This window comes from Emys orbicularis, chromosome 2 (assembly GCF_028017835.1).
Source record: "Emys orbicularis isolate rEmyOrb1 chromosome 2, rEmyOrb1.hap1, whole genome shotgun sequence".
Classification (NCBI taxonomy): domain Eukaryota; kingdom Metazoa; phylum Chordata; order Testudines; family Emydidae; genus Emys; species Emys orbicularis.
Genome location: NC_088684.1, coordinates 152733987 through 152746512, shown reverse-complemented (window position 1 = coordinate 152746512; position 12526 = coordinate 152733987). Strand labels below are relative to the sequence as shown.

The following is a 12526-nucleotide window of genomic DNA, read 5'->3' as shown; positions in this document are numbered from 1 at the left end:
ACTTTTTTGTAAAATTCAGTTGGGAACCCAGCGGCACCAGGAATCTTTGCAACCTTCATTTCTTTTACAGATGGCATTAGTTCAGTTATTTCTAGAGGAGCAGCTAAAAGTTGCTTCTGATAATTAGAGATACGTGGAAGAGACAATACACTAGAAAAGCCAGCTAGGGCAGCTTTCCTGATTCTGTGTTCAGCTAAATATAGTTTTGAATAAAACTGTTGAAATTCTTCATTAATATCTGACTGTGTTTTATATAATTTATTGCTACTATCATGAATAACAGCCATCTTAATTTTGTTAGCCTTTTGCTTAAATCTATATGCCAATAGCTTGCTAGCTTTCTTGCCAGATTCCCAGCAGTTTTTCTTCAAACAGAAGAAAGCAAACTCAGCCTTTTGGGACAGAAATTTGTTGATTTTGTATTTTAGATGAATGAGAGTTCTGAGTTGCTCTGGGAAGGGGGCAGATGCAGTCTACATCCAAGGCCTTAATTTCCTTTGAAAGGGCATCAATTCTATGTTATCTTAATTTCTTTTTAAAGGAGGCGTAAGAGATGATATGGCCTCTGATGAAGGCTTTAAAGGCTTCCCAAAGTATGGCAGCTGATGAAGCAGTGGGGCATTTGTATTAAAAAAAAATTCTAACTCCTGCTGGATACAGTTAATAAATGATGTATCAAACAGCAGAGATGTGTTTAATCTCCACATTTTAGTTGGGTGGTACATACCATGGGGACCTAAAAGACATGGTCAGATACAGTAATGGTATCAGTGCCACAATCAGTGACAGAATTGGTCAAGTTTTGTGAAAGTAAGAAATAGTCCAATCTTACATGTGTTGAATGAGCTGCAGGAAACAAAACAAAACAAAAAAAACACTCAAAACCTATAGGCTCTGGCTGTAGGAATACCTAATCTCCACACATTTTGTCATCCTAAGTCAGCCATGTATGTTTTTTATATCGAAATAGAGAACATTTATCAAGGATTGGATCTAGAATTTTGTTAAAATCTCCAGCTATAATAATACTATGGTGGCCCCATGGCATTTATACTCATAACACATTTATGAAAAAAATTGGGATCATCCAGGTTTGGCCTGTAGAGATTGCAAAAAATGATTATAAAACTGCCAATTTCAGTCTTAAGGACAGTAAATCCACCCTCATTGTCAGACCCAGTGATGTCAACCAGGTCTGCATTCTGAAGAGGTTCATCTCCCCTCCTTTTGGCTCCCTGACAGTGTGGTCCTGCAGCAAAGACTTCCTTGGGTGTCTCTAACTGTGAAAACTCCTGTAAGGGGCCTTCCCCAGCAGAAAAAGACTCGAGGAACAGTTTATGTAGAATGCATTCATGCTGCTGTCTTTTCTACTGCTGTCTTTGGGAAGCAGGGCATGTCCTTCTTGTCCCTGACCCCTTTCCCTTCCCAGGCACAGATCCCGAAATCCATGAAGGAATTGAGGCACAGAGAAATCAGGTATCTGACTGACCACCTTCCATATAGGTTGGGAAGATCCATATGAAAGGTTCTCTTTATGCTAGAATTCATGAGGAAAGGATAAGGTTAAAAAAAATATAAAAGGAATTAAGCATGCTAATCAAGAACACATTAGTGGGAAAAGAGACCATTTGGGTGGGCACAGAATTCATAATAAAGAGCAGATTCACACTGGCAGACTAAACGAACAGATTTTGAACTGGGTGAACAGGCAACTGTATTACAAAAAAATGATAGTAACTATGCTAGACTAAGTAATAACTGCCAAGTTAAGACATTACTGATAAATTAAAAAACAAACAAACAAAAAACTAAGGAGAATATTTTTTCAAATAGATTCCATAATGCCCAGTGCTAGCAACATTATACAGAACAAAGTGGGAAGACTAAAGAAGACTAGAGCAGCTCAGAATTTTTTTTTTCCCCACAGAAAATTTTCACTTTTTGGCAAAAGTTTATAAACCAGAAATTTTCACCTGAAAACTTTCAGATGAAACCCAAATTTTTTGACTCAGAAATGCCACTGCACAGCTTCATGGGAGTTGCAACTCATGTGCTCCCCCTTCTCCATCAGCCAGGCTCCCAGGCTGGATTATATCTACCATGATGTACTTTTGTCTCCTCTCTTGCTGAGCCCGCGTATGAAGAACAGGAGTCCCTGGTTGTGTGCATTTTGAGTCATGCACTCTGGTTGGGGACCCTGAAGGCATAGAGTAGAATGTGGGCATGAGGGAACCAAACTACAAGTCCCATGAGGCACCACAATAGGTCTTCCAAATTGAATATTTTCCGTTTTCTACCAAAAAACAAAATCTTTTTTGGGCGGGGGGGGGGGGGGGGGGGGAAGTGCGGGGGGGTAATTCAATTTTTTGGACAAAAAGTCAAACTTTTCCTCAGAAAGTAGTATATTTTGCAAAAAGGAAAAAAAAATATCATTTTCTTGAAAACCTAGTTTTCAATCAAAAAACATTTGCAGCAGAAAACTTTCAAATAGCCCTATGCAGGACCAACTCCCAAATAATTGAAAAGGCATTTTTCATTGGTCTTCCTTTCTAGAATTGCAGGATTAAATGATTAACTAAAAATTTATGTGATTTTCTTCAGTGTAGCAATATTTTGTTTTTCTTTGTTGTATTTGTGTGTACATACTGTATAATTTTGCTGGTGGTAGTATTCTCTGATCCCTCTGGGCCTGATTCTGATACCCTTGTTCACACTGAATAGTACTTATTTCATGAGGACACTCAATCAACTTCAATGAATCTACTTGAGAAGTATGATATTACTCAACATAAGCAGGAGTATCAGCACCTGGATCCCCTTCTAGATTTAGGAATCCAAACCCAAGTCCACTTTTAAATTTCAAGAGCTCCTCCTTATCTCTGTGCCAAAATCCTGGCTCCAAACACCCAGAGTTTTGAAAGGAGAGATTAAAATCCAGGATGGGCTGAAGCACCACTGCATAGCTTCAGTTTTAAATCAGTGTAGTCCCACTGATGTCAAATGGTGTAAAATGGAATTAATGCAGTAGTTTATTGGGCCTTAAATCCAGAGCTGAATTTTGCAGAATTGATTTTCCTCAAGCTTGTTCTCAGCCCAACACTGACTTTTTTTCTTTTTTGTAAGCTAAACAATCCCCAAATATTCCGCCATTATAAATGTATCCAGTCCTAAAACAAAACCAATTTATTAAATTGTTCTGATCTTTCTTTTGAGCATGCATAGCTTAGAAATGATTTTGTTTGAAAAGTTCAAAGTTGTCATGTGCATGGGGTGTGTCTTCAGCCAAGTCTGAAAAAAATGGTTTAGAAACACCAAAGTTTCAAGTGTTTGAAAACTGCATATTACACATACACTGTATGTTTTCCACTGATATTTCAGGGCTAGATTGTGCCTAACAGCTTTATCATAATCAACTAGGAAGTGGAAGTGCACTGAGACTGCAAACACATTTCTCAAACTCATATTTTTTAAAAAAACATGAGTGGATTAAAAGACTATAAAGCGTATATGCTGGGTATAAAATAGAACAGAATATAAAAATGGAATAGCATTTTCTAAAAGACTATTTTTGAAACATAGTCCTGGTTATTCATAGTTCACAATGCAATGTGTACAAATACGGTGTCCTTGGAATCAGCCAGTAGAACATTGATAGATTATAGTTTTCACCTCCTGAGAAGAATTGTGTAGAAAGAGAGCACAATTGCTTTGTTCAATGAGACATCCCAGACAAAACAGAGTCCCACTTCTTATAGATTAATGTCTTTGATTTACCTTCATTGTCCCTTAGGGTAAAGTTGGGATTCAAAGAAAGGCCTTCATCAAGAGAATAATGGAATCTTGGCCCATTTGCAGAGTTATCTTTGTCAGTGGCACTGATAGTCTGAATGACCTGAAATAAAAATTAAATAGTAAATGTGTTGAAATTTCAACTTGACCCAAATATTACCTGACCTCAGCACAATCTTTAAACTTAGCTTATTTTAATTTTCTACTTGGCTGCAGCCAAATTCAACCCATGAAACTACTGGCCCATTAGCTTGATTTCTCTCAAATGAAATATTTTAGGACTCATACTGTGGAGCAAGCTAAAAGCATCCATACTTTACAATATTTTAATATGGGTCAGGACCTTGCTACAAAGATTTTCCTTATCATCAAGACTGCATACTGGGGACTTCCAGAATTACAGTTTTCCATAAACACCTGTTTTCTGAGAGACAAGACACTGATTAGACAAATGTCTCCAATATATAGCATCCTCTGTGTGTTGTCCCTACTAATGAAATGCAAAAGCACTTGACACTTTTTCCACTCTAACAATGCTTAGGGAAAACAATTGTTAAATCAGAGTGACAGACACTCAACACCAGCACTCTGTTTAAATCCCCTTTTAGGACTCAGTACCAAATTGTAAGAGAGCAGAAGATGAAGAGCCGCAGCAATAACCGGTTTTAGTTTGGCTTACCCCAGAGTAATATGAGATGAAATATATCAAGACAGACACCATGATTAGGAGAGCCAGGTTTGAAAGATAAGATTCCTACAACCCAAATCCCTACTGATTTTTCAAATTGAATTCAAACCAAAACTTTACTAGGCTTTTGCAATGTTTGACTGAATATTTTTCACCTTTCATTTTCATTTTCTTGGTGGGACTGGAAATTCAAGTGCCAAAATAGTGTAAAAAAAGACTGTTCTTAAGGTATTTCTGGATAAGACTGAATAAATTGCTGAACAGAAATGACAGAAATCCGGGGAGGGAAATACATTTTCTCATGAGATTTTCTGCTTAGTTTTGTAGACTGATAAGTGTCCAACTGTTTGTAGACTCATCCAAACTGAACTTGGAGTCTCGACTTTTGGGGCTGTTAGGGGTGCTGTCTGTATTAAAAGCTGAAGTACACAGGCATGTCTCAATGTCCACTTATACAGGAGTGGCAAAGCAAAACAAAGAAATTATATTTTTAAAGCTAATATAATACACCAGTTATTTTATAATCAGTGGAGTCTGAGTCTGAAGCAGATAAGAAGGCAAACAATATTTTCTGATTATTATATTTTATTAGGAGCTGGGGGGAAGATTTGATTTTTTAAAGGTAGCCACAATAAATTATTTGCCAGATTGTAAGCAATCAAGGCAATTATTTGCCAGATTGTAAGCAATCAAATTACATCTCAGATCATCTATAATCTTGAAGTCTGCAGCAAGCTAAGCAGTCTCATACTACAGCAGCCCTTGTTAAAACTTTGGGGAGCAGCTAATTGATCTACATTACATTTTGAAAAGGTGGTAAACCCCAAGAGGCATACCTGTAATTGAAATGGCCTTGCATAATGAAAGGAGGATAGAAAAGCCTCATCTGATCAGCCTAAATTCAGATATTTAGTTTTTAATGTTTAGAGATACTTGGGGAATATTTTCAATATCAAGTAGGTCAGTTTTTTGGGACTACTGAATTTCTTTTGACTTTTTTTTTTCTTTTTGTTCTTTAGTTGCTAGTTAAAATTTAGATTAAAGGCCTTAGAAAATGAAAGTGTGTTTCATTAAGTAATAGTTCCAAAAACTTGGTTGTTTATTAGCAAAAATACTTTATTTTGTCATACATTGTACACTTCCCTTTGACAAGCTATGTTGTTGCTAATGGAATAATCTTAGGGCTCAATCCTGCTGCCTTTACTCATATAGGTAGCTCTATGTGACTACACTCAGTATGGAGGACTGGACCAAATTTTTCCCTCAAATGCATGTGCCTTCCATTGAAATGCATCCCTGAGTAAATAGCCTTTGGTTGCAATTTGAAGACCTCATCCTGAAGGAGCAGGTATGCCGTGGAAAGCCAGCATTTCTGTTTAGTCGAGATAAAATCGGTGTTCTTCAGGCTTTTATTTGACAGTTATACATTCTTACAATAATAGAGGACTTTTAGAGATACAAAGGGGTGGAAGATAAAGAACTTTTGAGTCACCACTCCACTATTAGAAATAAATGATCTTTAACAATACTGAAATACATGCATTTTTGTTCCATTTTTTCATGAAAAAACATACTGTGGTTGATGCAAGGAAAATCTTACTATCCAAATGTGTAAAAATGTACCTATATCATTTATCTAACATTTCAGGCCAATGATTTTACAGGATCTTGTTTCAGATGCATGCCACCATTTTTCAATACGCTATCTCAAGGCCTCAGTGGCACAGAAGTATTGGTAGGGTGTCTTTAGTAGCACTTTAAATCTCAAGAAAATACCCTAGCTATATTCTCCTATTTTTGCATGTGAAAATCCACATTTACTCTACTTTAAGCCATATAACTGAGAGAGTCTATAGTCAATTTAAAACAGACAATGTGGAAACACTTTTTCCATGTATGAAGTGTGTACATTGGGGCTGGTTGAAATTTTTTGTTCAAATTGTTTTTCAACAGAATAATGGGTTTTTGACAAAACAAATTTTCTTCATGAAACATGACTTCATTCCACAGAAAATATTGAGTTTCAGTAAGAAAAATAAACCAGAACAATTTTTGTTTTCTGACAACATTTTTCAGTTTTCCTTTTTTTGATAAAATTTACCTTTCCAACAAGCTATAGAATATATATGTATCAGGAATATCAAACAAGATGATTTCACCACTGTTCTCCCAGCCAGATGAAGGCAGCTCTCTCGCTGTGCTCTGCATGCTAATGGAAATTCCCTTTTCATTAGTAAATATTATATAAAGTATGCAGTTCTCTGAATCTGAAATTTTGCTCAATTACCAGATGGTTTCAACGCGTTGCAGGGCATCTGATCTTTTAGCAATTTATGTTTGCTGAATTCTAGGCTTCCAAATGTATATGGTGAGAAGTCATAGAAAATTCATGGAGAATTAGCATCATAGAGCCATAGAATTTAAGGCCACAGATGATCACCAAGCCATCTAGGTTTTTTGCTCATAAATTGGGGAAAAAATATGAGCAGCACCTTAAGATCTAAATTAAGATCTAACCCTTTTATAATCAAAAAGCTTTTTAAATCTTATCACTTGCACTTTACCAGGGCTGACTAAAGTAAACACACAGAAGGCCAGACAGTCAATTGATGTAAATTGGCATCGCTCCATCAAAGTGACAGAAGACTTGCTCCGACTAACTTTTCAGGGAAAAGATTACCAGAAAGGAGGAAGAAGAAGAAGACAGTATTTGTTAATGCCAGAATACCACCTAATTGAATAAAGTAATTCAGCAAGCTCTAAGTTCTTTGTCAATCATTAAGTGGATTTGCATCTCATCAGGTTATACCTATGACACCAGGTGCACCTTGCCAGTGAATAGAGTTGGTTTCATTTGGATGTTAGAACTCACAGCACCCGGTGAGGTGGCAGCCAGAGGCAACACAACAGTCACTGACTATGTGAATAAGCTAGAAATTACAGTACAACACCATCACAAAATCCAACTGTTCATCATGAAAAAATACATAGAAAACATTTCTTGTTCAAACTAGGCAGTAAGATACTATGATGATGAGTAGAACTTGGAGAAATTTTGCTGGAGCCATATTACAATGGAATGCTTCATGATATTGGGTCGATATTTTGTTGTAGAAGAAAACTGGCAAGGAGGGAGGGGAAGGTGCAACAATGTCAAAATGTCCTATTTCAATATTTGGGAATGAAATATTTTTGCTTCATTTGTATCATATTTTAGGATGTTATATATTGTATAGTACAAAATTAAAAAAAAACCCTCAAAATCTACGTGAAACATTTTTTAAAAATTCCTTCGTGGTGAATTTTGAAATAATTGTTTCCCTTTCCTATATGTAATGAAGCCAAATCTTTTGGAAAATGGAATTTCTGTCCTTCTCTAGTGAGAAGTGAAGTATAAATATATGGATGGAGGGATTTCTCACGTATATGAGCCTTGTTCTTCCTGCTAGACATTTAATCAGCTTCTCAAACTTTACCAAACATTTCAGATGAAAGTTTTGCTATCATTTATCGGGTCTGGATAATATCCATAATTGGAGTCTGAATAGTTCCAGAATACAAGGACCTTCAGCTCTGAATACCATCCAGATCTACATTATATTCTACTTTCCCCTCCTTAATAAATAACATGCTTTGAAATAGCTTTTGATTTGTTTAATAAGAAATACACCATAGAAGAGGATTTTATTTTACAGATGGAAACACGTACGAATAAAAGTCTTTCTGTCTGATGGTCAAATTCTATCCTGGCATAAGCTGGCACAACTCTAATTGACTTCAAGGGGAATTGCACTTGCTTATGATGGATTTGAATTTGGTCCTGTGTCTCAAGCTATATTTATTGTGCATCAGTCAGCAGTTCCTGTGGGATACAGAATGTATCTCCTAAGCAGGGTGAATGCCAGACTAGGAAAGTCATGAGCAGAATGTTCAAATGGTTTTCTCCTCACAAGTGTTTTGAGAGGGAGATCCTTTTGGGGTTCATTGAAATAATTCCTTTCTAACACTAGGTTTTATTGAATTAAAAACAAAATAAATTGTGCTCTTGGGAAGGGAGGGAGAAGCAGAGGGAAAGACTGTGAAAATCAGTGTTGATGTTATTTCCCCCACCTCAAACTTATCCCCAAACCTCTATCTAAAAATGCCCAGTAAAAAATTTCCACAGGTTTATGGAATTAAAAACAAAATAAATCCAGTATGTTAAATCTGCTTTATTCTGCTTAACTGGACACTGGGGGATTATCACTTTGTAAGGAAAATCTTAGACATCTTAGGGCTGCTGTTGGGCTACCTGCACTCTCATCCTAGCTGCTCAGGCAGGAGGAATGGCTGGGCCAAAAAGGTATGGCCCGGGGAATCCCTGACTGCTGGTACAGCCTCTTAGGACCCTGGGCAACTAGCATAAAATAAAGCAGCTCTTAGGATGTCATTGTGTCTCCCCGCTTGAATTGTAGAACTCCTCTGCAGCTGAGAATCTGCCCTACGATGTGATTGACTTTATAAGTAGAACTGGTTAGAAATTCTCTGGTGGAACAGTTTTCCATTGGAGAATGCAGATTTCTCAACATTGAAATATTTTGAGGAGAAGGTTTGATTTCAACAAAGGTTAAACAGAACCCAGCAAGGGAGCTGATGGAATCCTGACAGCCAGATAGGTTTCCGTCAGACACTTGCCTGGTTTCCTGCCAGCTCACCCACCCAACTCTTCCAAAGTCTGCCAGAAAGGCTGAAGGGAAGACAGGAGCCTGAAAGCGCTGGCTTCAAGCTCTAAGGTTCCCAGCTCTGCTGCGGCTCTCAGGGCTTCCAGGATCTTGGCTCCCCATCAGCCCACCTGGCAGAATTTCATGTCAAAATTATTGATTTCCCTAAATGATTTTTTAAAATTCTGTTTTGTGGAGAAAATTGATTTTGGGAGAAGTGAGAATTTATTTTTGTGGGAGGTACTGATTTTGTGGGAGGCAAATCTATTCATTCTGCTATGAGAAGAAAGAAGTGATTGTGTGAGGAGGTGAGTACATGGTGCACAGTGAAGAAGAAAACTAGGGATGAGGCCTAGTTGTATTGTGGTGGGGTGTTTTTCTTAGAAAAGCCAGTCACATCTTATTTTCCCTTCCTAGGCATAGACTGGAGATTTTGCTTCATCTGTAGTGTCCTCAAGGGGAAGGGAGTTAGACCGAGGGAAAGGATGAGAGACAGAGATGTAGAAATTAGCGATAAGCATGGTAATTGTATGTAAATGTTAATGTGGAAATCATGCATATTTAATGTAAATTAGTAATCGTTCTTTTTGATGGGCCAATGTAGGAAAGTCTGTTTGACCAACCATCTTGTATTGATGTCAATCTTGATTCTTTAGTTCTTCCCTTAATTTATTTTTTCCTCTGCTATTTCACTTGTAGCATCAAGCAGTGGGTCTGTGAGTTTAAATCTGTCTCGAAAGGTATCTCTAGGGCAAAGTGCTTCAATTGTTTCTTTAAATTGCTCATTTTGTGCTACATTGAAGGCAGTGTTAGCATAAAAGAAGTTATAAGTTATCAAGTCCAAGTCTTTGCCTTTCAGTTGCTTTTCTGGCATAATCACCAACTGAATATACAGATTATTCTTTGTCATTTCCTGAAGTTGAAGAAAAACAAAGAGTTTTCCTGAATTACGTTGATATTGAAAAGCTGCTGAAAGACTGTGAACAAGGGTTTTAATTATCGCGACTTTCAAACAGAAGATAACAGCATAGACAATGCCTCACTTCCAGGATCATTAAAACAGTAGATGTTCTGCTTTTCCACTTCAAAAGACAAAGTATCATTCAATGGCACATTTGATTTTAAAGGATCTTTACATTTTATTTAGAATTACCTATTTTCATTACTTCAGTTCACTGAGTTTTTTTTTTCAACTTCAGACATATTTAATCAGTGACTAATGCAACAGTGTTTATAATCACTAAATATTTATCAACCATTTGCAGTATTGATCAGCAGCTTTCAAATGTACTGCAACTAGAATGAGAAACAGTGCTAACAGTTCACAGTGCTATCAATGACTCTATCAATTGTTCAGTCCCAGTTCTTATATTCTTTATTCATGTAAATATTTCAGATTAACTTACATCCAATGGAGTCCAACAACAACAACAACTGATTAAAACAGAAATAAAATACAAAAAGCTGGGACAATAGGGGAGGAAGGTTGGACCCAAAACCCATGTGTTTTTTTTGTCACAAACCTGCAAAATAACTCATCAGGAAGGCTGCAGTGTAGTTGTAGCTGAGTCAGTCCCAGGATATTAAAGAGACAAGGTGGGTGAGGTAATATCTTGTATTGAACCAACTTCTGATGGTAAGAGAGACAAGCTTTTGAGTCACACAGCTCTCTTCTTCAGGTCTGGGAAAGGTAGTCTGAGCATCACAGCCAAATACATGATGGAGCAAATTGATTAGCATAAGTAGTTAGCATCTGCCTTGAATGGTTCCTTAGAATATGTGCTATGTATGCTAAACAATCTGCTCCACCTTACACTTAACTGTGATGCTTAGAGTACCTTTCCCAGAGCTGAAGAAAATCTTTCTGTGGTCAAAAGCTTCTCTCTTTCACCAATAGATGTTGGTCCAATAAAAGATATTACCTCACTCACCTTATCTCTCATCAGGAAGTGACATTTTAAAAGCAAGTTTTAGTCATACATTCATACATTGCTGTTATACAGCTGATTTGTTACATAAATTATGTTTTTCATTAGATGGAACATTTAAACTGAAGTTCTAAAGATTTTTCAAAAATGAAAATATATGAAACCCAAGAAATGCTGAGCAATATTTTGCTATTGTAATTATTAGTACAGAACCTGAACTCAGGGTTTGTCTACACTACCGCTTAAGTTGATGTAACTTTTGTCGTTCAGGGTTTTGAAAAAAACACCCACTTGAGCGACGTACGTTACATTGACTTAAAGTGCTGTGTTATGTTGTGGGGAGACACCTTCCCACCAACATAGCTTCTGCCTCTCAACATAGCGCAACTTCACCGATGTAGTGTGGTGGTGAAGATAAGTCCTTAGTGTTTACATTTTAGTCCTCTGCTTTCAGAAACAGGATTCTTCCAGTTATAGTCCTTCCTACCTCCAGGATTCAATCAAGTTTTAATTTCCCGAACCAAGCTATTTTACTAAAGAGGGGATAGCCCCTTACAACTGGAATGTCTTCTGTGAACTAGTCCATAAGGCCTCTATCCTCTTTTCTTGCAAATCCCTCCTCTAATTCTATTTTTGCTGTGACCCCTAAAGTAAATTTTCCATTGTGTTGACTATTTGTGGAGCTCAAGGAAAATGTAAAGCTCCAAGTCTGTATTAAAATAAAGAAAAATCTTTTTCTCTCTTAAAATCTGTTTCTCTCTCTGAGGAAGTATTCTTTTAACAGCTAATTTGATTTTTACTCACAACAGTGTAAAGCGAAGCAATATTATGGAGTTGCTTGACAATTTATTTGCCCTGTGATTAGCTGAAGTGAATGCCTTTTTTTTTTTTTTGTGAAATGTAAAATTGGGTGTTTGAATCTATTTGTTTTTTATAATCAAGTAATAAAATTAAATTCCAGCTTTTATGTTTCCTATGTTTCCTAACTCAAAAAGTGTTGCATCCAATATGGGGGAATCTTTATTAGACCTTGTCTTAACAGATAAAGAGGAACTGATTACAGAACTAAAAATTAATGGTAACTTAGGTATAAGTGATCATGATTTGATCACATTTATAATGTGCAAGCAAATAAAGTCCAGACCTGTAATGTATATACTTAGTGCTTTAATTGGGCTAGTTTCACAAAGCTATAAACAATTTTGAACCAAATCAGCTGGGAGGAAGAATTTAATCAGAAGACTGTGAATGATAATTGACAGTCTTTTAAGAACACTTTACAAGATGCCCCAAAATTGAAGGCAGCTCTTATATATATTGTATAAATGGAAGACAAGGAAGTTGATAATAATGACAATAAATCAGAAGTAAGGAAGTATAGAAAATTGATAAGGGAAGGAAAGAGACACCAGGGGAAATCT

At 36.7% G+C, this 12526-nt stretch overlaps 1 protein-coding gene across 2 annotated transcripts in view; it reads right to left on the bottom strand.

Moving 5' to 3' along the window:
- CDH18 (cadherin 18) overlaps positions 1–12526 on the bottom strand; it is a 258530-nt gene that overhangs the window by 18569 nt on the left and 227435 nt on the right. For both annotated transcript variants that reach the window (XM_065399560.1, XM_065399561.1), the window contains exon 9: positions 3775–3892. In XM_065399560.1, coding sequence (XP_065255632.1) covers positions 3775–3892 — 118 coding nt within the window. The remainder of the gene's footprint in view (positions 1–3774; positions 3893–12526) is intronic.